This window comes from Amblyraja radiata, chromosome 9 (genome assembly GCF_010909765.2).
Source record: "Amblyraja radiata isolate CabotCenter1 chromosome 9, sAmbRad1.1.pri, whole genome shotgun sequence".
Lineage (NCBI taxonomy): Eukaryota > Metazoa > Chordata > Chondrichthyes > Rajiformes > Rajidae > Amblyraja > Amblyraja radiata.
The window spans coordinates 34,948,488-34,975,013 of record NC_045964.1 but is presented as its reverse complement, the minus strand read 5'-3'; the positions used below and the strand labels follow the sequence as shown (position 1 = coordinate 34,975,013).

The 26,526-nt window shown below is 44.8% G+C and overlaps 1 protein-coding gene across 4 annotated transcripts in view; it reads right to left on the bottom strand.

Moving 5' to 3' along the window:
- Nucleotides 1-26,526, bottom strand: part of akap6 (A-kinase anchoring protein 6) — a 382,452-nt gene that overhangs the window by 16,773 nt on the left and 339,153 nt on the right. For all 4 annotated transcript variants that reach the window (XM_033027101.1, XM_033027098.1, XM_033027099.1 and 1 more), the window contains one exon: nucleotides 15,553-15,768. In XM_033027101.1, coding sequence (XP_032882992.1) covers nucleotides 15,553-15,768 — 216 coding nt within the window. The remainder of the gene's footprint in view (nucleotides 1-15,552; nucleotides 15,769-26,526) is intronic.

Genomic DNA, 26,526 nt, shown 5'->3' with positions numbered 1-26,526 from the left:
CTGTGGCCTAGATAAGAGCTGCAGAGGAAGGATGGGACCTGCAGAGTCTTACAATAAGGTGTAAAATGCATGGAACTGATTGGGTCAATGCAAACCAGATATACATAGTGTAAATAACGTTGCAAAGCCTCATTTGGATAGTTGTTGATTGGTTGAAATGTTAATCTTGGTCTGGGTTGTCTGAATCTCAGGGAACATGTTGTTTAATTCATCTGTGTTAATTTCCATCTCGAAACTTCTCCAGATACAATGTATTAGTTACTGTGTTATTGGGTTAGGGAACTGTCTATCATGTACTGTTTTAATCGATATGTGTTATTGGATTGTATAGAGACCATCCCCATGTGGTTCGGCCCCTTAAGGCTCGTGGAGCTCCCACGAGGTCCAATGTCGATCTTCTGGAAGAACACTTGGGACTGCGTGACTTTTTGGAGTGTCTCTGCTTGCACGAGGCTAGAAGGGCTTGGTCAAGCAGATACAAGGATCTAACCCCCAGTGTTTATGTATTGTATAGGAGAACTTGTGTTGTGTTATCCAAAATAAAGTTTAGTTGCTCAAGTGCTTGATTCAGTATTTTATTGACCGAAACTAGACTGGGGGGAGCTTAGAACGAGCTATTTACACCTCCATTCCCTGCATATCAATGTACCTATCTGAAGGTCTCTTAAATGGTCCTCCCATATCAGCCTCCACCACCACCACCACCAGCACATTCCAGGCACTCAATGCACTCTGAAATAAAACCTTGCATTGTACATCTCCCTTAAACTTTTCCCCTCTCACCTTAAAGCTAAACCTAATATTTGTTCTTTTCCATCCTGGAAAAAAGGTTCTGACAGTCTACCCTATCTATGCCTCTCATAATATGATATGCTTCTAACAGGTCTCCCTTCAACCTCTGGCATTCCAGAGAAAACAATCCATGTCTGTCCATCCCCTCATTGTAGCCAATGCCTTCTAATTCAGGCATCCTTTGGTAAACCTCACCACCTTTCCCATAGCCTTCATATATTTCCTGCAATGGCACGGCTAGAACTGCATGCAGATTCCAAATGTGGCTTAACCAAAGTTCTATCACACTGTAATTCCTGATTCCTATACTGAACGCCCGACCATAGAAACATAGAAAATAGGTGCAGGAGTAGGCCATTAGGCCCTTCGAGCCTGCGCCGCCATTCAATATGATCATGGCTGATCATCCAACTCAGTATCCTGTACCTCTGCCTTCTCTCCATACCCACTGATACCTTTAGCCACAAGGGCCACATCTAACTCCCTCTTAAATATAGCCAATGAACTGGCCTCAACTACCTTCTGTGGCAGAGAATTCCTGAGATTCACCCCTCTGTGTGTGTCATCTCGGTCCTAAAAGATTTCCCCCTTATCCTGAAACTGTGACCCCTTGTTCTGGACTTCCCCAACATCGGGAACAATCTTCCTGCATCTAGCCTGTCCAACCCCTTAAGAATTTTGTAAGTTAATGACCAAATAAGACCATGTGTCTTATTTACCACATTATCGACCTGTGATGCCACTTTCGGGGAGTAATGGACAGACTCAAATATCCCTCTGCACAGCAATGCTGTTAAGGATCTTGCCATTAATTGTATATTTTACCCATACATTCTACCTCCCAAAGTGCACCACTTGTGGGACATCGAACAGTACACCACAGGAATGGGCCCTTCAGCCCATAATGTTTGTGCGAAACATGATGCCCAGCTGAAATGATCTCATCTGCCTGCACATGATCCATATATCTCCATTCCCTGCATTTCCTTGAGCCTATATAAAAGCCTCTTAAATGACACTATTGTATCTGCCTCCAACACGCTCCCTGGCAATATATTCCAGGCCCCCACCACCTACTGTGTAAACACCTTGCGCTGCACATCAAATTAAAATTTTCACCTCAAATGTTCTGACTGTGTATCCTATCTATTACTCTCATAATTTTATATACAATTGAACTCGGATTAAACTCCACTGGCATTTCTCCACCCATTTCTGTAGCTAAACTATATGCCACTGTATACTTTGGCAGCCTTCCTCTCATAGTCCAGGACACCAACAATCTTGGTGTCATCTGCAAACGTACCCATCTACATTCATATCCATATCATTCATATATATCACAAACAACAGAGGTCCCAGCACAGATCCTTGTGGAACTCCACTGGTAACAATCTCCAGCCTGAATGTTGTCCTTCCACCACAATTCTCTGTCTTCTATCAGTAAACCAGGTATGAATCTATATAACAAGTCACTGTTAACCATATGCATCTTAATGTTTTGGATCAGTTTACCATGGAGGACCTATCAATTCCTTACTAAAATCCATGCAGACCACATCCACTGCCCTAAACTCATTGATCACCTTTGTCACCATCTCAAAAAAATTCAGCCCTGGGGATTTATCCACCTAAAATGTTCTTCAAGACGTCCAATACTGCCTTCTGTTTAATCTCAGACTGCCCTTGCATGTTACTGATATTAGCTTTTCTTTTCTGGATTTACTTAATTGTTTGAATTTAAATATTCTTTATTTACTTAATTACTTGAATTTAAATTTCTCAACTGATTTGAACCAGTGTCTATGGATGACAATAAATTAACCATTCCGTTTCCATAGCCCCATTTCAAGCAAATCATCACTTATTTTTGTACTCGAACATGTAGATCTATTTCAATGAATTCATTCCTCACAGTGCAGCTCTCCATCCCAGAAATCAATCTAATGAATCTTTCCTAGCAAGGAAACCAAAACTGCACAGAGAGCTGCTGACTAATTATTTGTTATAGCATTTATGTCTTCCTGTCTGGACACACGATCAAGAGGGCGGCATTGTGGCATAGCAGTAGAATTATTGCCTTACAACGCCAGAGACCCTAGTTAGATCCTGACTACGGGTGCATCTGTATGAAGTTTGTTTGTTCTCTCTGTGATCCTACAGGTGGTCCGGTTTCCTCCCACATTCCAAACACTTGCAAATTTGTGATTTAATTGGCTTCTGTAAATTGTCCCTATTGTGTAGGATAGAAGTTGTGTATGTGTGGTCGTTGGTTGGTGCGGACAGTGGGCCATAGGGCCTATTTCCACGTTGTATCTATAAAGTAAACTAAACTACACTCACAGGTACATATGTAGCTTTAAAAATGATATCTCAAAGCTGACTACAGCTGCACAGCCAAAATGGAGGAGGTAGAAGGTTCCATCACATCCAACAGGAAATGATGAGAAAGATTGTAAAATCCGTAAAGTTTGGCAACACATGGTGCCCATGCTGCCAATCCCCAACAATGGCATTCCACTGTGCCAAGGTGCTGCCCTTTGCATCTAATTTCAGCTCTGACTGGTTGCACCTAGTGCTGCTGGTAGTAGATCCCATTGTATATAATGCTATAATCACCCCTTTTCGTGCTGATTCTATTTACACTCTTGTTCCAAGGAACCCAACCTGAGGGCTAAATAAGGGTTACAAAATGAACATTTTTGTCAGACACAAATCAGATTACGCATGAATAATTATGAAATAGCCCAAGGTTTTATTTCACCAATCTTTTTAAAAGAAGTGCAAAATATGTGTGTGGAAAAGCTGCTTTCTTTCTGCCTTTCTAGATTTGGCTCCATTTACACATTTCATTAGAAATGTGCACTTTGGTATAAAAAAGAAAACACAGTAGATGGCATAACAAGAGAAACGATTGCAGCCAACACTTGGGGCAGAATGTCAGTTCAATAGAGCACAGGGCAAATGAATCAGCTATTACCCTTTCATTATAAAAAAAATTTAAAACACATTTGTATAATAATAATAATAATCATAAAATATTGAATCCTCAAGTGTACTAGGTAATGAATGCCTTCCATGTATTAATGAATGATTTGGCTGCTATCTCAGCATTTATCCAACATGCACATGCTATTTAACACCCCACAAAAGAAGAAGTTTATCACTTAATTTTACATGAATCGAATGAAGCAGTGATAGATTGGTTTACAATTAGATGATCCAGTATAATTACGCTATTTATGTTTTAATCAACTTCGACCAATAAGTTCTTCCAGGACTTGCATGGTCTTTGTAAACTTTGTGAACTCATTAGCTTGGAAGTATTTTGTGAGTAGCTTGTTCACAAATGTACCTGCACATACAAAAGATTGATTCAATAGTTTAGTTTAGATTCGTTTAGGTTAGTTTAGAGACACAGCGCAGAAACAAGCCCTTCGGCCCACCGAATCCGCACAGACCAGCGATCCCCGCACACTAACACCATCCTACACACACTAGGGACAATTTTCAATTATACCAAGCCAATTAACAAACCTACACGTCTTTGAAGTGTGGGAGGAAACTGGAGATCCTGGAGAAAACCCATGCAGGGTGTGGGGAGAACGTAGAAACCCCGAACAGACAAGCACCCGTAGTCAAGATCGAACCCGGGTGTCTGGGGCTGTAAGGCAGCAACTCTACCACTGTGTCGCCCTATAGATCTTTTATATATATAAGGACTGGACAAGTTAGATGCAGGAAAAATGTTCCCAATGTTGGGCGAGTCCAGAACCATGGGCCACAGTCTTAGAATAAAGGGGAGGTCATTTAAGACTGAGGTGAGAGGTGAGAAAAAACTTTTTCACCCAGAGACTTGTGAATCTATGGAATTCCCTGCAACAGAGGGCAGTGGAGGCCAAGTCGCTGGATGGATTTAAGAGAGATTTAGATAGAGCTCTAGGGGCTAGTGGATTCAAGGGATATGGGGAGAAGGCAGGCACGGGTTATTGATAGGGGACGATCAGCCATGATCACAATGAATGGCGGTGCTGGCTCGAAGGGCCAAATGGCCTCCTCCTGCACCTAGTTTCTATAAGATCTACAGGGCAGCACAGCGGTAGAGTTGCTGCCTTACAGCGCCAGAGACACATTTATATATGTACTCACACACCCACCACATGTGTGTGTACATATATATATATATATGCGTGTGTGTGTGTGTGTGTGTGCGTGCGTGCGTGCGTGCGTGCATGCATGCGTGCGTGTGTGTGTGTGTGTGTGTGAACATATCCGTATAACTATAAAACTTTGATCTTGGATGTGTGTGTGTGTATTTATTTATTTGTTTGTGTGTGATCTACTCGAACAGACGACGCGCGAACGGGAATTTTTTTACATATTCTGGTAGAGATTTACCCTCTGGAGTCAAAAATCACCTTATCTGAAAATTTCGTGCTTTATTTCTTGAGATTAATAAAATGTTCACAAATTCGATCCAACTTTGAATTCCAAACGCTTGTTTTTTCCCGTTTTTTTCACTGATGACGTGGCAATGGATCTGCCTGCTGTCTGCTCGCACTGCGACTGACATCACCTCCCACCACTCCCTCCTTCCCCCGTTGTCCAAAAGTCGCCCTGTCGAACTCCCGAGAGCTTTGGTCGACGCACGCTCGCGCCTCGACTCGGGTTTCCTGAGAGCGCCCGAGAGCTCTCCCCCCCTCCCCCTCTCGAGTTCCTTTCGCTGATGACCACAATGAGCAAGCTTGCATTTCGAGAACATCCTTCAAATCCTTCACCAACGGGTCATTCTCATTTTGTGAACGAAGCTTCCTGCTGACTTCCAAATCCTTAAAGATAAGAGTCCGTCCGATTGAACTTCCTTGTTTTGATTTAACTTCGAAAATTTTAATACATTAACATTGAGGGAGGGGGGGCAGAAAGGGAGGGGACACAGAGGGAGGGGGTAGATGCAGTCTACCCAGGTTGTAGAGCAGCAGCCTCCCCACCAGGCGCCAGGCCCGAGTGAGGCTGCAGGGGAGCAAGGGCGGGGCTTCGCGAGCTGCGTCGGCTGTGAGGAGAAAGTTCAGCGGTAGCGGAACGGAGCTGCAGAACTTATGAGGAGTAGTTTCTGCGTGTGTGGAGTCGCTGCCCCGAGATCTGTAGAACAAAGAAGCTATAGCGGAATGCAGCTGTAGAGCTTTGTTTTGCAGAACTTTCTCGATCATTCTGCGCCTTTAATCCACAGCGGCGGGGGGCGGGGCCAGGACGCAGGTGGGCCTGGATTGGTCGGCATGTGGGCATTGTGACATCGGCAGCTGGCGATGGCCGTTTATATTTAAAAAATTTAGTTTTGTGATCAATTTTATTCAAAATCTGGTGGATTTCTGAAATCATGTTAAATCCCTACCGAAATTGTAAAATTCTCTGTGTTTTTGCATCTGGTTTCGAGGAGTAACGTTTCACATGCAAAATAACTCACACAAATCAGCTGGGGCTGGTGCAAAGGCATGTGTAAATGGATCCATTCCGATTGGACATCTGTTAGCATTGTGCATTGTGACATCACACGATGGAAACGAATCAAAAGGCAGACAGGCAGCCGGACGGACGCCGGCACCCACATACTTTTATATAATAACTAGACCAAAAACGCGCGTTTGCGGGGGCGGCATCACACTCACACTAATCACTCCCCAAACACACAGGTGGGCGGAGGGGGAGACGGGGTGGGGAGAGGGGAGGGTGAGAAGAGGGGAGGGGGAGTAGGAAATGGGAGAGATTTGGGAGGGAGAACAGAGCGGGGTAGGGGGAGTGAGAGCGGGATGGGAAGGGGGAGGGGAGTGGGAGGAGAGTGGGGAGGGCAGGAAAGGGGGGAGAGGGGTAGGGGGTGGGAGAGGGGTAGCGGGGAGTGATGCAAGAGAGAGGGGAAGGGGGTGGGGGGGAGATGGGGTGGGAGGGGAGGAGGGAGAGAGGTGGGAGGGAAGGAGGAAAAAGAGTGTGGAGGGAGGGGGAGAGGGGGAGAGTGGGGAAATAGTGGGGAGGGAGAGTGGGAGAGGGAGGTGCGGAGAGAAGTGGAAGAGTGGGGAGGGAGGGAGGGGGAGAGGGGTAGGGGGAGTGGTGGAAGAGGGACAGGGGGAGTGGTGGAAGAGGGACAGAGGGGTAGGGGAAGGGGTGGGGGAGAGAGGGGAAGGGAGGGGGAGAGAGGTGTGGGGGAGGGAGAGGGGTGAGATAAGGGGATAGAAGTGGTAGAGTGGGGAGGGAGGGGTAGGGGGAGTGGTGGAAGAGGGACAGAGGGGTAGGGGAAAGGGGGCGGGGAGAGAGGGAAGGGGGTGGGGTAGAGAGAAGGGGGGTGGGGGAGAGAGGGATGGGAGAGGGAGAGGGGTGAGGAGAGGGAGATGGAGAGGGGGAGGAGAGAGGGGTGGGGGAGGTGAGGAGAGAGGGGAGGGGGAGAGAGGTGTGGGGGAGGGGGGAGGGAGGCAAGGAGGGAGATGGGGTAGGGGGTAGAGGGGGAAGAGTGTGGATGGAGGGGGAAGAGTGGGGAGGGGGAAAGGGGTGGGGGAAGGGGGTTAGGGGGCGGGGGGTGGGGGAGAGAGGGAAGGGGGTGGGGGAGGGAAGGGGGAGAGGGAAGGGGGGTGGGGGAAAGGGGTGGGGGTGGGAGAAAGGGGAGAGGGGTGAGGAGAGGGAGATGGAGTAGGGGAGGAGAGAGGGATGGGGGAGGGGGAGAGAGGGATGGGGAGGGGGAGAGAAGTGTGGGGGAGGGGAGGGAGGGGAGGAGGGAGATGGGGTACGGGAGGTAGGGGTAAGTGTGTTGAGGGAGGGGGAGAGGGGTGGGGGAGGGAAGGGGGGTGGGCGGCGGGGGTTGGGGGAGAGAGGGAAGGGGGTTGGGGAGGGAAGGGGGGAGAGGGAAGGGGCTGTGGAAGGAGGAGGGGGAGGAGAGGGACAGGGGTGAGGAGAGGGAGATGGAGAGGGTGAGAAGGGGGGGTGAGGAGAGGGAGATGGAGAGAGGGATGGGAGGGGGAGAGAGGTGTGGGGGAGGGGGGGTGATGGATGTGGTAGGGGAGGGAGAGGTAAGAGGGTGGAGGGAGGGGGAGAGGGGTGGGGGGAGAGACTGGAAATAGTGGGGAGGGAGAGTGGAAGGGGGAGGGGTAGGGACAGTCCATCTGTTCCCATTCCCTTTCACCTCCAATCCTCTTTCTCTATTCCCACACACGTGATGACGCGCTTCGACACAGGCTGCGGGGGGGGGGGGGGGGGGTGCGGCGTCACACTAACCACCTGGGTCTATTGGGTCTGTTCCTCCAAAGCACGGTTGCGGGGTGGGAATCTGGCTGGGGCTGGGGCTGGTGCAAAGGCATATGTAAATGGATCCATTCCGATTGGACATCTGTGAGCATTGGGCATTGTGAAATCACACGATGGAACGTTCACCAGGGGCTGGGGCTGGGGCTGATTCTATTGGTGAGAAGCAGTTTTCTTTTGAAATTTGAGGGGGGGGGGAGAAGGATTTGATTAAAAATGTGTACATGAGGGGTAGGGGGAGTGGTGGAAGAGGGGGAGAGGGGTAGGGGGAAGGGGACGGGGGGAGAGGGAAGGGGGTGGGGTAGAGAGTGAAGGGGAGTGGAGGATAGAGGGATGGGTGGAAGAGGGAGAGGGGTGATGAGAGGGAAACATAGAAACATAAGATTCTATAAGATCCCCCCTCAATCTTGTAAATTCTAGCGAGTACAAACCGAGTCTATCCAGTCTTTCTTCATATGAAAGTCTTGACATCCCAGGAATCAGTCTGGTTAACCTTCTCTGTACTCCCTCTATGTCAAGAATGTCTTTGGGCATTGGGCATTGTGACATCACACGATGGAACGTTCACCAGGGGCTGGGGCTGGTGCAAAGGCATATGTAAATGGATCCATTCCGATTGGACATCTGCGAGCATTGGGCATTGTGACATCACACGATGGAACGAATCAAAAGGCAGAAAGGCAGCTGGACGGACGCCGGACGGCAGGCAGCAGCCACAGAGTTTTAAAGATAGACTAGACCAAGTGCAGACCCGTTGGGTCCGTTTCCCCAACGGCGTTTGCGGGGGGGGGGGGGCCGCATCATCACACTCGCATTAACCACCCCCCAAACACACAGGTTCGGGGAGGGGAAGTGAGAAGAGGGGAGGGAGGGGAAAGGAGGAGGAGGAAACGGGACAGATTTGGGAAGGAAAGGAGAGCGGGGTAGGGGGTGAGAGATGGGGAGAGAGATGTGGGGGAGGGGGGAGGGAGGGGAGGGAGGGGAGGAGGGAGGGAGGGAGGGGTAGAGGGGTGGGGGGAGAGAGTGGAAAGAGTGGGGAGGGAGAGTGGAGGGGGAAGGGGGGAGAGAAGTGGAAGAGTGGGGAGGGAGGAAGAGAGGGGTAGGGGGAGTGATGGAAGAGGGACAGAGGGGTAGGGGGAAGGGGGCGGGGGGAGAGAGGGAAGGGGGTGGGGTAGAGAGGGAAGGGGGTGGGGGAGAGAGGGATGGGAGAGGGAGAGGGGTGAAGAGAGGGAGAGAAAGGGGAGAGTGGGGAGGGAGGGAGGGAGGGGTAGAGGGGTAGCAGGAGTGGTGGAAGAGGGACGGGGGAGTGGTGGAAGAGGGTCAGAGGGGTAGGGGAAGGGGTGGGGGAGAGAGGGGAAGGGAGGGGAAGAGAGAGGGGTGGGGGAGGGAGAGGGGTAGGGTAAGGGGAGAGAAGTGGAAGAGTGGGGAGGGAGGGGTAGGGGGAGTGGTGGAAGAGGGACAGAGGGGTAGGGGGAAGGGGGCGGGGAGAGAGTGAAGGGGGTGGGGTAGAGAGGGAAGGGGGGTGGGGGAGAGAGGGATGGATGGGAGAGGGAGAGGGGTGAGGAGAGGGAAACATAGAAACATAGAAATTAAGTGCAGGAGTTGGCCATTCGGCCCTTCGAGCCTGCACCACCATTCAATATGATCATGGCTGATCATCCAACTCAGTATCCTGTACCTGCCTTCTCTCCATACCCCCTGATCCCTTTTTTGAAATATTGGGGGGCTGCGACACCACACTCACATTAACCACCCCCCAAACACACAGGTGGGGGGAGGAGGGTGAGAAGAGGGGAGAGGAGGAGGAGGAAACGGGACAGATTTGGGAGAGAAAGGAGAGCGGGGTAGGGGGTGAGAGAGGGGGATGGGGAGAGAGATGTGGGGGAGGGGGGGATGGGGAGGGAGGGGAAGAGGGAGGGAGGGAGGGGGAGAGTGGTGGGGGGAGAGAGGGGAAAGAGTGGGGAGGGAGAGTGGAGGGGGTGGGGGGAGAGAAGTGGTAGAGTGGGGAGGGAGGAGGAGAGGGGTAGGGGGAGTGATGGAAGACGGACAGAGGGATAGGGGAAGGGGGCGGGGGGAGAGAGGGAAGGGGGTGGGGGAGAGAGGGATGGGAGAGGGAGAGGGGTGAGGAGAGGGAGGGGGGAGGAGAGAAGGGGGAGAGAAGTGGAAGAGTGGGGAGGGAGGGAGGGGGAGGGAGAGGTAGAGGGGTAGCGGGAGTGGTGGAAGAGGGACGGGGGAGTGGGGTAAGAGGAACAGAGGGGTAAGAGGAAGGGATGGGGGAGAGAGGGAAAGGGAGGGGAAGAGAGAGGGGTGGGGGAGGGAGAGGGGTGGTGTAAGGGGAGAGAAGTGGAAGAGTGGGGAGGGAGGGGTAGGGGGAGTGGTGAAAGAGGGACAGAGGGGTAGTGGAAGGGGGCGGGGGGAGAGAGAGGGAAGGGGGGTGGGGGAGAGAGGGATGGGTGGGAGAGGGAAAGGGGTGAGGAGAGGGAAACATAGAAACATAGAAATTAAGTGCAGGAGTAGGCCATTCGGCCCTTTGAGCCTGCACCACCATTCAATATGATCATGGCTGATCATCCAACTCAGTATCCTGTACCTGCCTTCTCTCCATACCCCCTGATCCCTTTAGCCACAAGGGCCACATCTAACTCCCTCTTAAGTTCCGATTGGACATCTGTGAGCATCGGGCATTGTGACATCACACGATGGAACGTTCACCAGGGGCTGGGGCTGGTGCTGCTTCTATGGGTGAGAAGCCAGTTTATTTTTGAAATATTGGGGGGGTGGGGGGGGGGGGGGGGGGGTGGGAAGGATTTGATTAAAAACGTGTACTTAAACACGACGAAATGTAATGAGGAGCGGATACTTAGAAAGAAAAGTGAAATCTCTACCGAAATGGAAAAGATGTCGGCGATTCTGCGTCTGGTTTCGGAGTTGCAGTGAATCAAAGGAAGAAATGCAGCCGTCAGCCGTCCATGTAAATGGATCCATTCCGATTGGACATCTGCGAGCATTGGGCATTGTGATTGGACATCTGCGAGCATTGGGCATTGTGACATCACACGATGGAAACGAATCAAAAGGCAGAAAGGCAGCCGGACGGACGGCAGAAGACAGGCACACAGTTTTATATATTAATAGATAGATAGAAGATAGATAGATAGATAGATAGATAGATAGATAGATAGATAGATAGATAGATAGATAGATAGATAGATAGATAGATAGATAGATAGATAGATAGATAGATAGATAGATAGATAGATATGATATCCTCTTGTTCCTCTTATATATATATATATATAAGAGGAACAAGAGGATTTATGACATAAATCTCACAGCTTTCAGTGAAATGGTAGATATATATATATATATATATGAACATCACACAAATAAATACACATCCAAGATCAGAGTTTTATTTATATATATATATATATATATATATATATATATATATATATAAATAAAACTCTGATCTTGGATGTGTATTTATTTGTGTGATGTTCATATATATATATATCTGATACCATTTCACTGAAAGCTGTGAGATTTATGTCATAAATCCTCTTGTTCCTGATCTGGCCCAATGCCTTAGCTTACTCCTGTGCTAGTCTTGCAGCCACTCTAACCTTTTGCGATTGCATGGATCATAAAATCCTTGAGGCTGCGAGGAGTTGAATGCCAATTTAAATCAGTGGTGGGAGTAGCAACCAGTTAATACAACTGAGAAGCAACCTTAAATCTAAGACAAGATAGCTGCTTGAATAAACACCATTTTCTGCAGACAAGGCCATCTCTCAGTGCAGTGCTAAAGGAAGAGTGTTTTGGGTAACTGGATTCCCAAGAAAGGTATCTGAATACTCAAAAGGTCTTCTTGTCAGTTGAGCTCCCACTGTAAATTGTAATTCTATGGAGCCAGTTGCCTGCACCCAAAATGTTGAAGTAACCATCAACGTCAATAGCGTACTACCAAAGCACTATCAGCATGTCTCTTGTTCCACCAGGGCAGAACACCCTTGACCACTGCTACACATCCATAAAAAACACTCACTGCTCCATTCCTCAGCCACATTTTAGGAAATCTGACCATGCTATGATTACAAACATAAACAAAAACAGGAGGATGCGGTGCAGAATCCTGTTCCGTGCTGATCTGCGGACATGTATGACATCCTACACGACTGCTTTGAGTCAGTGGACTGGTCCATATTCAGGTATTCTGCAGCTAACCTGAATGAGCACACCACTGCTGTGACTGACTTCATCAACAAGTGCGTAGAGGAGTGTGTGCTGAAGACAATCCGAGTGTTCTCCAACCAGAAACCATGGATGAACCATGAGGTACATTCCCAGATGAAGGACAAGACTGCTGCATACAAGTCAAATGATTCCAAGTGGGAGAAGAAAGCAAGCTATGATCTTCGCAAAGCCATAAAAAATGTCAAGAGACAATATTGGGACAAAGTTGAGTCCCAGTATAATCATTCGGACACCCGCAGACTGTGGCAAGGTCTGAATACTATAACCGGCTGCAAAGCGAAGTCAGGCAACATCGCTGGTGATAGCGTGGCCCTTTGTGATGAACTTAATGCATTCTATACTCGCTTTGAGCAGTAGGCCAACAGGGCGATGACATCTGTCCCGACAGACTCGAGTGTCCCTTTTCCCAGGGTCGCTGTTGCAGAAGATAGATTGGCCGTCCAGACTGAGTGCCTGGCTGCGCCCTGAGGAACTGCATGGACCAACTAACGGGAATATTCATGGATATCTTTAATCTCTCCTTACTCCGTTCTGAGGTGCCCAACTGCTTCAAGAAGACCACTATCATCCTGGTGCCAAATAAAAGCTTAGGAAGTTCGGCATGTCCCTAAAAACTCTCACCAATGTCTACAGAATTTCTGAAAAAACCTGTGGAACTAGTTTCTCCTTACTTACAACAAAGTGCCACCCTTTAGTTGAGGGCCAGTATTGGCAACCTACAAAACACCCCATCAAATTTAGCACACAAATTGGTCACAGGTTGGCCACGGAATAAATGAGAATTATTTTGTGCCTGGTTTACATTTGAAAAACAGACATAATCCCCTTTGACTTCCAGAATATATAACTGCAATATTCCTGCAGTTGAACTTGGCCTGAGGCTCCTGTAGAAACAGCAGAACCTCTCTTTGTAAATTGAGCTGAGGCTGAACCTCAAGTATGTGGAATAACTCATGCCTTGACAAGAAACATTCCATTCCATTCCTTAATCTGAAGACCTGGTTGAACACCCTATCAGGTGGTTGTCTCATCACTTTTCAAGCTGCTCTTACTTATTTTCCAAGAAATGGGATGGAGAGCAAAATAAAAGTTACGCATGTTTAATTGAATAATTATCTATGCTTACTATTACAATTCAAATGCAAGATCAACAACAATATAATTATCTTGACTACATTTAAACTAATGATACCTTAAAATCACGATATTAGTAGTTCATGTATAACAAAGACAATTACTTATTTACTTTAAAATAGATGATATCATGATGAAAATAGCAGCTAAGCAAAATTCATAACAATTTCTAAATGTGCATGAATGTTAACATTGCAAAGAATGATTTCAACCTATTTGCGATTGGGTTATATTATAGAAATGCAACTTAGTAACATGTGTATTTATTTTGCAACTATGAGAGTTTATTTTATATCATATTATAGGTTTAATATTACATTTAAATTAATGCTTAAATTACCACTAATGCTATTAACTAATTTTCATTAAATATAGATTTCAAACTGAAAGGTTACAATACAAATCTAATCTTTTGAAATTAATATGCATAAAGAATTAAGGTCTGGTTATGGAAATGGTTTAACAGATTATTTTATTTCTCACTTTATTCATGACAAAAAGGTCTGTCATAATGACCATGCAATGATTGTAAATCTAATATAACGGCAAATCTAGCACTTGTTGAACATCTACTGTGATGGATTTTTATTAGATTGAATTTTATTATCTGCATGCTGATAAAGGAAACACTAATGACTAGCGTTGTTTGTTATTACATGATAAAAGCCACGACTGTTAGTTCAATCAATCAGTTTAATCAAATAAACCATTATTTTCTTCCAAAATTATCATGCTGACGTTGCATTCTATAGAAATTGTATAATAATTAATGTAACCGCTGTAACTACTTTAACACTTTAATAATACATTTGATAATAAATATGGATTTCATTTTGTGATTGTTATTAGTGCACACCTGATTTAAATATCTTTCTACTTTTGGTTGTTAGAAATGTTGGAAAAAGAGTTGTTGGAAAAGGTAATTATTATCATTGCCAAACACATTTAAAGGAGAATAATTGGAACATGTGTTTGACAGAAATTATAATCTGTCATTAATATATCCAGGCAAAAGTGGTTAACCCATCATTATGTGATGAATTGTCACATTTTAAAATTACTTCTTTTATAGATTCACATTATTAATGTTTTTAAGAAATATTATGTTTTCAGGTATTTCAGCATCAGCGAAGAACTGTAACAAACCTTATCTAATTTGAAATATTCATTTAGCAACATTTTCAAACCAAAGATTGAAAAACATGGAGTAAACCCTGAGAGGCAAGTGCATTCAAAATCATACTAGCTGCATCTACCAAAGAGAAAAACTGACTAGATCTCAAAATAGATACAATAGGAGTTGGAGGGGTTGTGAATTGGATCTTCCTCTAACTGGTAATCTACCAGAGCTTCCTTACAGAGGCCAGCAACGCAGTCTTCCACTGGGCAGCTGATTTCCAACTGATTATCAGTGGTGAAAGGCGTTGCAAATGGCGGACTTCACCCTTTGGATTGCAGTTTCAGCTGGTCAAACCCTGTCCATCGTCTTGCAAACCGTCAAATTGGTCAGATTAATCAAATTCGTGTGAATATCTTTGATATTCAAATACATTTAAAACACTTAGGAACACTAAATGGAAATACTACTGAAGTACAGTAATCACTCAATTCAAATACTACTAAAATAAATAGAAATTATGAATTATTTCTAATAGATGTTTCTACTTTCTTGGAAGATTGGTGAGATTTGGTATTTTGATGAGTACTCTCTTGAACTGCTGCAAGTAAAGTACATTGACTGGTTGCATCATGGCTTGGTTTGGCAAATCGGATGCTCAGGAATTTCAGATAAAGGCAGAGAAGCAGTGAACCAGAGGTGATAGTGTTGAATGATGGCCATCATAGTCACAGCTGCTAATGGTGACACAATTACATTCAAGAGTTATCAAGTATCTGAAAAGAGATGTAAAATATTTTGGTTGCTTCTGGATTTGATAAAGTAATAGAGATATAAGGACATATAAGGAAGAATTTATGAGTATTTGAGAAACTGGGAAATTTTGTGTCAGTCAAATAGACTGAGGAACCTTTTAAATTTCTATATGTTATGATATTCCATGTTAGAGGCATCATGTATAGAAAGCTTACCTTTTCTTTTCCTAGTTGCTTTTGTAGTCTATTCTGCCACTGGACAGTTTGCATTATTATGGCTTCCCACCTTCTCTCCAGGTTCACAATAACAAGTTTCATTGAATGACGATCAGCTTCCAAACAGCTCGAATCTGTGTCATCGAGGAGACGTTGGCATAAGTGCAGTACAGAAATTATGCCACGCCGACGTTGTTTAATTTCAGAGCACAGTGACTAAAAGCAAATTATTAAAATTAGTGACAATTATTAACTTGTATAATTCAATTCAATATTATTAAGCAATTGACATAAATAAATGAGAATTAAAATAAAACACAGCAATGGCCACACAATATATGAATTACAGAGTGTTTATTTACAGGGCATTTGTTATTGGGTAAGTCCACAGCTAATATGTGGGAGTTGTTTAAAGGCCATCTGATCAAAGTGCAGGATCAGCATGTTTCAGTCCGGCAAGGTAAGGGGATCATGGAAATTGTAAACTTGGTCAGGAAGAAAAAGGAAGCACGTATCAGGTTTAAGAAAGCATATCAGATTTGGCTTATAAGGAATATAAAACGAGTGGGAAAGAACTCAAGTGGGCGATTAGAAGGGTTGAAAGGGGTCATGCCATGACATGTCATTGGCAAATCAGATTTAACTCAATGTTAAAAGAGGGTATCCATGCTTGGAGTCGGAGGATGTAGGTGAGATGCTCAATGAATACTTTACATTTGTATTCACGGTGAAAGACTTGGAGGAGAGCGAGATCAGTGTGGAGAATACAAACAAGATATGGCAGTTTGAGATCGAGAAGGAGGTGGTGTTGATACTTTTGAAGAGCATAAATGTGGATAGGTTCCAAGGGCCTGAATGGATCTTTCCCGGGTTATTGAGGGAGGCAAGAGAGGAGATTTCAGGGGCCTTGATAAGGATCTTTGTTTCTTCTTTAGCCATAGATGAGGTCCCAGAAGACTGGAGTGTGGCTAATGTTTGTCCTTCGTTTAAGAAGGGAAGTAGAGAGAATTTAGGGAACAATAAGCTGGTGAGCCTCATGTGAGTGGTAGGGAAACTATTGGAGAGAATTCTTTGAGATTGGATTTACTCCCATTTGGAAGAAAATTAGGGATAGCCAGCATGGCTTTGTACATGGCAGGTATTTACTAACTTGATTTAGTTTTTCAAGGCATGACAAAAGAGATTGATGACGGTATGGTGATTGATGTTATATACATCCATTTTAGTAAGACTTTTGACCTTATCAACCTGTGATGTTACTTTCAAGGAACTATTTGCCTGTACTCCTATATCTCTCTGCTCCGCAACAAACCCCAGAGCCCTGCCATTTACTCTGCAGGTCCTGCCCTGGTTAGACTTCCCTAAATGCAACACATCGCCCTTACCATGAAGTTCGGAGAGAAGGAGCAGCCAGAAGCAACGAGCGCGAGTATTGGCTGAAAGAAGGTGAGTCAGAGGGAACGAAGATTTAAAAAGAGCGCCAAATTAGCACTAAAGTAGTTGATTAGGTAGCAGATTAAAATAAGTGCAGCTGTAGCGGAGTGGTCTTGATGAGGTGAAGTACCTTGGTGAGTAAAGTGCGAGTCTTTGGCTCGAGAGTCTTCGGCGCGGAGACTACGCTCAGAGGTGGAGAAGTTGAGAGGCACAACCAATTGGGATTTGCCTACTGAAATAATGGCAGGCAAGTTGCTGCAGTGTGACTCTTGCAGGATGTGGGAAGTCAGGGACACCGCTCATGCCTGACAACTACACCTGTGGAAATTGTGTCCAGGTGCAGGTCCTGAAGGATCGTGTTAGAGAACTGTAGCAGCAGCTGGATGATCTCAGGACCATCCGGGAAAAGGAGAGCTTCCTGGACAGGACCTACAATACCACTGTTGCACCAAGGATACAACAAGAGTGAAGGTGGGTGACGATGAGGAAAGGAAGTAAGCATGGAGTGCAGGAGATCCCGGAGGCTGTACCTATTGAAAACAGATACACCCACTTGGAAGCTGTCGGGATGACACTTCCAATCCGAGTGGCAGACAGGTCTTTCAATCAAGTCCTGGCACTGCAGCATAACCGGAGAGACCTACGTCAGGTAACGCCTTAGTGGTAGGTGACTCAATAGTGAGTGGTACGGACAGGAGATTCTGCGGCAACAGGCGAGACTTGAGGATGGTGTGTTGCTTCCCTGGTGCCAGGGTCCAAGACGTCTCGGACCGATTGCTGGGCATCGTCAAGGGGGAAGGGGAGCAGTCGAAAGTGGATGTGCATGTTGGCACAAACGACATCGGGAAGAAGTGGAAGGAGGTTCTGCAACGTGAGTTTAGAGATATAGGAGGAAGGCTGAAAAGCAGGACCTCTCAGGTGGTTATCTCTGATTTGCTTCCAGTACTTCATGCTGGTGCGGGCAGGAACAGGGAGATAGGCGATCTGAATGTGTGGCTGAGGGACTGGTGCAGGGGGCAGGGATTTAGATTTACAGACCACTCGGATCACTTCTTGGGTAGGTGTGACCTGTGCAAAAGGGACGGTTGCACCTTAACTGAAGGGGGACCAAGATTCTGCCAGGCAGGTTTGCTAGTGCTACACGGGTGGGTTTAAACTAAATAGAAGGGGAGAGGGGTAGACAAATTGGTAGCATAAGGATAGTTAAAGGGAAAGAGCGTACAGGAAAAGTTACGAAAGACACCCAAATTAATGGGAAGGAAAGTTCAAGAAGGGCTAAGAGAGTAAGGTCAGGTGAAATAGGAACCGGTGTGAGAGGGGAGTTGAATACCAAATTAAAAGTGTTATGTATGAATGTGCGAAGTATAAGAAATAAAGTAAATGAGCTAGGGGCTGTTAGAGTTAGAGATTGGTAAGTATGATGCTGTGGGAATTAGAGACATGGCTGCAAGAGGATCGGAGCTGGGAACTGAATATTGTGTCGTCCTATCGAAAAACCAGACGGGTGGGCAGAGGGGGTGGCGTAGCTCTGTTGGTGAGGAATGAAATTCAGTCCTTTGTGAGGGGTGACATAGAATCAGAAGATGTATAGTCATTGTGGATAGAACTGAGAAATTGTAAGGGCAAAAAAATTCTAATGGGAGTTATCTACAGGCCCACAAACAGTAGCCTGGATATACGGTGCAAGTTGCATCAGGAGTTAAAATTAGCATGTAACAAAGGTAATGCTACAGTGGTTATGGGAGATTTCAATATGCAGGTAGACTGGGAAATTCAGGTTGGTACTGGACCCCAAGAAAGGGAGTTTGTGGAGTGCCTCCATGATGGATTCTTAGAGCAGCTTGTACTGGAGCCTACCAGGGAGAAGGCAATTCTGGATTTAGTGTTGTGTAATGATAGAGCTCTAGGGGCTACTGGAATCAAGGGATATGGAGAGAAGGCAGGCACGGGTTATTGATTGAGAACGATCAGCCATGATCACAACAATGGTGGTGCTGGCCCGAAGGGCCGAATGGCCTCCTCCTGCACCTATATTCTAAGTTTCTATGAACCGGATTTGATAAGGGAACTCAAGGTAAAGGAACCATTAGGAGGTAGTGATCATAATATGATGAGTTTTAATCTGCAATTTGAGAGGGAGAAGGTAAAATCAGAAGTGTCAGTATTGCAGTTGAACAAAGGGGACTATGGATGCATGAGGGAGGAGCTGGCCAAAGTTGACTGGAAAGGGACCCTAGCAGGGATGATGGTGGAACAGCAATGGCAGGTATTTCTGGGAATAATCCAGAAAATGCAGGATCATTTCATTCCAAAGAGGAGGAAAGATTCTAAGGGGAGTAAGAGGCAACCGTGGCTGACAAGGGAAGTCAAGGACAGTATAAAACTAAAAGAGAAAGATGAGCGGGAAGCCAGAGGATTGGGAAACTTTAAAAGAACAACAAAAGATAACTAAAAAGGCAATACGGGGAGAAAAGATGAAGTACGAAGATAAGCTACCCAAGAATATAAAGGAGGATAGTAAAAGCTTCTTTAGGTATGTGAAAAGGAGAAGATTAGTTAAGACATATATGCCTGACATCGGTGGTGGGGAAGATGCTGGAGTCAATTATTAAAGATGTAATAACGGTGCATTTGGATAGCAGTAAGAGGATCAGTCCAAGTCAGCATGGATTTACGAAGGGGTAATCTTGCTTGACTAATCTTCTGGAATTTTTTGAGGATATAAGAAGTAAAATGGATAAGGGAGAGCCAGTGGATGTAGTTGATCTGGACTTTCAGGTAGCCTTTGATAAGGTTCCACACAGGAGATTAGTGGGCAAAATTAGAGCACATGGTAATGGGGGTAGGGTATTGACATGGATAGAAAATTGGTTGGCAGACAGGAAACAAAGAGTAAGAATTAACGGGTCCCTTTCAGAATGGCAGGTAGTGACTAGTGGGATGCTGCAGCTATTTCCAATATATATTAATGATTTAGATGAAGGAATTAAAAGTAACATTAGCAAATTTGCAGATGACACAAAGCTGGGTGGCAGTGTGAGCTGTGAAGAGGATGCTATGGAGATGCAGGGTGACTTGGATAGGTTGGGTGAGTGGGCAGATGCATGGCAGATATAGTATAATGTGGATAAATGTGAGGTTATCCACATTGGTGGCAAGAACAAGAAGGCAGATTATTATCTGAATGGTGTCAGATTAGGAAAAGGGGAAGTGCAATGAGACCAGGGTGTCCTTGTACATCAGTCACTGAAAGTAGGCATGCAGGTACAGCATGCAGTGAAGAAAGCTAATGGCATGTTGGCCTTCATAACGAGAGGATTTGAGTATAGGGGCAAAGAGGTCCATCTGCAGTTTTACAGGACCCTGGTGAGACCACACCTGGCATATTGTGTGCAGTTTTGGTCTTCTAATTTGAGGAAGGACATTCTTGCTATTGCAGCGTAGGTTCACAAGGTTAATTCCCGGGATGGCGGGACTGTCATATGATGAAAGAATGGAACGACTGGGCTTGCATTCACTGGAATTTAGAAGGATGAGAGGGCATCTTATAAAAACATATAAAATTATTAAGGGATTGGACACGCTAGATGCAGGAAACATGTTCCCGATGTTGGGGGAGTCCAGAACCAGGGGCCACAGTTTAGGAATAAGGGGTAGGCCATTTAGAACTGAGATGAGGAAAAACCTTTTCACCCAGAGAGTTGTGAATTTGCAGAATTCTCTGCCTCGGAAGGCAGTGGAGGCCGATTCACTGGATGCATTCAAAAGGGAGTTAGATAGAGCTCTTAGGGCGAGCGGAATCAAGGGATATGGGGAGAAGGCAGAAACAAGGTACTGATTGTGGATGATCAGCCATGATCACATTGAATGGCAGTGCTGGCTCGAAGGGCCAACTCCTGTACCTATTTTCTAAGTATCTATGTATCTATCTGCATTAAACTCCATTAACTATTCCTCAGCCAACCTACCCAGCCCATCAAGATAATTTTTGTTAAGCATCTTCGCTATCTACAATACCATCAACTTTATAGTGTCATCTGCAAACTTACTAATCATTAGTAATAATTTACTATATTTGTAATATTTATTGGGCACTTTGAAAGGTTTCTCCACATAAACTTTGGTTAAATCAGGAACAAGATATCATAATCTTTCCCAGGTGTGAAAGAATACCAGAAATTACTGCCTTTGATTAAAAATTACATTCGAGATAAAATAATCTGTGGAAATAAAACAGATAGGCTTTCTATGAATTCCAGAGAATACACACTGTTGCTATCAACTGTGAAATAACAACTTGCCTGTGTATTGGGTTTATTTTTTCACTTATGCAATTATCACTCCATTGAACAGAATAATTATCACTCATGATAATATAATAAAATGCTTAAATTTTCCAAACATCCAAACAATTATCTGAAATGTAATGGTAATTTAAACAATAATCAGTATCAAATGCTCTTAAAGTAGATTTTATTTAAAGCATAGAAAGCACAGAAAGACTATTTTCAATAGACCATAACATGTCTATAATTCTGCAAAGACCAGTGGACATCGATATGCATTGACAATATGTGCACTGTGTATTTATGAGTGGACATGTTATGATACCCTGTGACAACAGCATCATGAGAGGCACTGTAACAAATAAACAATAACCCAAATAGGAACACAAATGGGTGTTTGCACAAGCATGAAGATTCTGCATGCGAATAGGTTTGCCTTCCGAATAAACTATCTCTTTTGATGTAAATATATATTGTACGTTAAGAGCATTGGCTGGATAATGTGGACTCAGCCCATGCTTCACATGGGCAGATCAGTGATATATGCAGTCGCACTCGACACCACATGGTTTCCAGACCACTTGAAACGGCCACAGCAGTGAAACCAACGGGTCTGTTTCAATGAGAATGACTGCAGGTAGACACCACAAAAAAAATAATCAATTTTGGTATTAACAGGTCATAAGGTCATAAGGAATAGGAGTAGAATTAGGCCATTCGGCCCATCAAGCATACTCCGCCATTCAATCATGGCTGATCTATCTCTCCCTCCTAACCCCGTTCTCCTGCCTTCTCCCCATAACCTCTGTCAACTGTAACTTACCAAATGAGAGCCAAATGAAGGTCATTGTCCTTCAACAATCCCAAAAGATAAATTGGATGCGATACCACCCTTATCACCAATGTGTGATGCTGGATGTTGATGACTGCTCACTGGCAGCTCCTTACAGAAGTATCAACCACCTTAAGGCATGTATGTCAGCATGTTACAGTCATTCTTGCCTGCACACGACAGCACAGAATTTGGCAACATAGTGAGAGATAGACACAAGTACATTTCCCACTCTCTCCTCAGACTCATTACTGAATCCAGAAACACATAAGACACACAAAATGCTGGAGTAACTCAGCGAGACAGGCAGCATCTCTGGAAAGAAGGAATGGGTGACGTTCCGGGTTCAGATCCTTCTTCAGACCTTTTGTGTCTATCTTTGGTGTAAACCAGCATCTGCAGTTGCTTTCAACACATTAGAGCTGTTGGTCTTTACTAAAATGGGAATTGGGTAGTGCATTTTTAATGATATTTTAAATAATATTACTGTTTGAATTAATTTACGTTGATTGTGGTTTTAAATGATTTTTTTAAATATTGTTAGCGATATTTTCTCCTTTTTCATTCTGAACATGAATCTCACATTTTCTAAATGTTTCTGATCATTAAGATTGGTTTAAAAAAAGAGAGGCATAGGCCTCAGCCACACGAGTTATGAGAAGACCATTAGGATACTCCATATGTGGGACATCCTGTTTACTGCTTGCAATCCACTTGAATGGCCACAGCAGTGCGATCAATAGTTCTGTCAGGGACAATACTAAATCGGGTCAAGGACAACTTTGACGGTATGAGACAGGAACCCGCTCAAGTTGATTGGAGTATGTTGTTTGATGGAAAAAGAGCGTCAGGAAAGTGGGATGTTTTTATAAGTGTACTGACAAGAATTCAGGGCATGTCTCTGATGGAGTGAAGGGCAAGGCAGGCAAAGGTAAGGAAACATGGATGACGAGGGAAGTTGAGGCTTTGGTCAAGAGTAAGAAGGAGGCATGGGACAGGTATAGGTAGCTGGGATCAAGTGTTTCCCTGGAGGAGTTTCGGTAACTAAGGAGTAAGCTAAAAAAGGAAATCAGAACGGCAAAATTAGGACAGGAGTTCGGTCTGGCAGATAGCATTAAGAAAAATCCCGAGTTTATAAGTACATAGATGGGGAAAGGTTAACCACTGAGAGAGTGGGACCCCTCCGAAATCAAAACAGTCAACTCTGTGTGGAGCCACAGAAGATGGGCAAGGTCCTCAATGAATATTTCTCCTCTCTTTTTATCATGGAGAAAGACAGGAGGAACTTGGGAGTATCAGAGCAGTCAGTATTACAAACATAGAGGTGCTGAAGGTCCTGACGCATTTGAAGATAGACAAATCCCTCGGGCCTGATCAGATATTTCCGAGTACACTGTGGGAAGCTAGAGAGGAAATTGCAGGAGCCCTTGCTGAGATTTATGTGTCATCATTAAATACAGACCAGGTGTCAGAAGACTGGAGTCCTGGAGGCAAATATTACTCTATTCAAGAAGGGCTGCAGGGAAATGGTTGAGAAGTACAGGCCAGTGAGCTTAACATCAGTAATCGGAAAGTTTCAAGAGAGCATTGTGGGGGATATACGATATATATGCGCTTAGATGGACAAGGGCTGATTAGGGATAGTGAACATGGTTTTGTACCTGAGAGGTCGTGTCTCACAAATCAGATTGAGTTTTTTGAGGATGTGACCACAAAGGTCGAAGAGCTGTAGACGTTGTATACAAGCATTCCAATAAGGCATTCGACATGGTTCCTCATGGTATGCTGCTCTGAAAGGTTCGATCCCACGGGATTCAAGGAAAGATAGCTGAATGGATAGAAAATCGGCTTCATAGAATGAAACGAAGGGTGATGGTGAAAGGTTGCTCTTCGGACTGGAGGCCTGTGACCAGTGGTATGCCTCAGGGTTTGTTGCTGGGCCCATTGTTGTTTGTAGTTTTTTCAATGATTTGGAGGAAAACGTTCATGGCATGTTTAGCAAGCTTGCGGATGATACAAAAGTGTGTGGGATTGTATATAGTGAAGATAGTTGTAAAAAATTGCAGCATTATCTTGATCGGTTGGGAAAGTGGGATGAGGAATGGCTGGGAATTTAGTACAGAGAAATGTGATGTGTTGCATTTTGGGAGCACTAACATGGGCAGAACCTACACAATGAATGGTAGGGCTCTAGGGAGTGTTGTAGAGCAGAGGGATCAAGGAGTACAGGTACATAGTTTGTTGAAAGTGGCATCACAGGGAAATAGGTTCTGCCATGGTTTGCAACTCCTTGTATTTATGCAACTCCTTGTATTTATCTGCATTAAAACTCCATTAACCATTCCTCGGCCCACTTGCCCAACTGATCAAGATCCTGCTGTAATTGTTGCAAACCATTTTTGCAGGTTAATGAGCAATGATTCCTGAGGAAGAACAGTACGAGAAAATTGTGAAGAAGTCTTCCTGCCGATGATTGACCTGTGACTGAGACTTCATAGGCTCTGGAATTGTAATTGAGCTATCCAAGCTCGGCGCTCCTGTCTATACAGTGTGTTACCACGTCTGCTGGGTTCATCCTTGTGATGGGACAGGACAGACTGAGGGATTATCTTGGAGGAGTTTGCGAACTATGATCCCATTATACTGATTCTATGAGTATGACTATGTCAGGATGTTGCTTGATTATTATATGGGAAATCTCTCTCAATTTTGACATCATTGATTCATGCTGAGGTCAATGTCAAATATTCCGAATGGAGTTCCTTTTTCTGTTTTAACTTTCCGGTTTTAAAACAACTCTGTCGGGCCATTTCAAGAAGCACGTAAGAGTCAACCATATTGCTGCAGGTCTAGAGTCACATAAAGTCCTGGCCAGGCATGAGGAACAGATACCCTCCACTGATGAACATAAATCAAATCGTTGGTGTTTTAAGGACAATCCTGTAATTTCTTGATCACAATTACTAAAACCTGTTTTTAAACATCTGAATTATTAGACCAGATTGTCAATCCCGTAACCTGAACACTATACCACTACTGGACTAGAATTAAATTTAGTAAGAGTAAGGATGGAGAAATATTGACCAAAATTCAATGTATGTGTATGTTTATGTAAAAAATTAAAACAGCACACATGAAACAGCACATATGATTTTGAACTGGAATCTCAATCGGCAATATGTATTTGGATTATTGTAGTGTGTAAAGATTTATCTTGGCAACCAGCACTCAATCCGTATAAGCCAGCTGCAAAATGAAGGCTTACAGAACAATTATTTGACTCTTTTACAAAATGTGTTGAGTTATACATCAGCTGGAAAATATTTTACAAGGATATTCTATTTGTTGATGTATTACTTTTGCAAGCTTTCAAATTTCCATAAATCTATAAAAGGTAGAGTTTCATTATTTCTATAATGAGAATAGTGTATCTTTAACATTTATGAATTTTAAATAAGATAGATGATAAATTCCCCCTTTATTTATTGCCAAATATGGGTTTGTAGTGTATTATTCAATTTTAGGCAGTAATGTATTTCCATCTACAATTCCTTAAAGGGCCTGTTCCACTTACGCGGCCTTTTCGGCGACTGCTGGCACCCATCATAGGTCGCCGAAAAATGTCAACGTGTTGAAAATTCAGTGGTAACAAGAAAGACGCTACGACTCTTTGGGTGACTAGGAGACCTCTCACGACCATACAGGCGACCCCTGGCGACCTCTCACGACCAGACAGGTGTGACCCCCCCTGACGACATGCCCCCTGGTGACACCCTGCGACACCCGCGACATGTCGCCATGGTTTGCCTGTATGGTCATCAGAGATCTCCTAGTCACTCAAAGAGTCGTTACGTCTTTCTGGTCGCCACTGAATTTTCAACATGTTGGAAACTTTCAGCGACCTATGATGGGTGCTGGCAGTCGCCGAAAAGGTTGCGTAAGTGGGACAGTTTGGCGAGTCGAGACAGTGAGTGAATGGTTTTATTTTGTAATGGTAAAACAACGAATAAACTCAGGTCGGCAAGACAGCCAAAAAGCGCGATGCTACTTCCACAAGTGTGGCGCTAGAATGATACAACTCGGTAAAAAGCGCGTGAATATCGCCCCCCACGCCCACGTGACCGGAGCAGCCAATCCGAAGGTTTGACTACCCAAAGTCACCACCAGGTTTCGCTAGAACAGGCCCTTTAAAGGATACATCTACTGTTTTAATAGTGAGTTCAATCATTTACTGTGTTTCAAGCACTGTCATGGCTATGCTGTGTTAAAAGGAAATTTAATTTACAATATCTCTTTGACCACCTGGGCTATTACATGCATTGCACTCTTGATGACGTTACATTCTGTTGAACTATGTGTGCCGTATAGGTGCCCTGTGATAGGTGGAGGTGTCCCTCCAAACTTTGTGTCAAAGGCAAACGA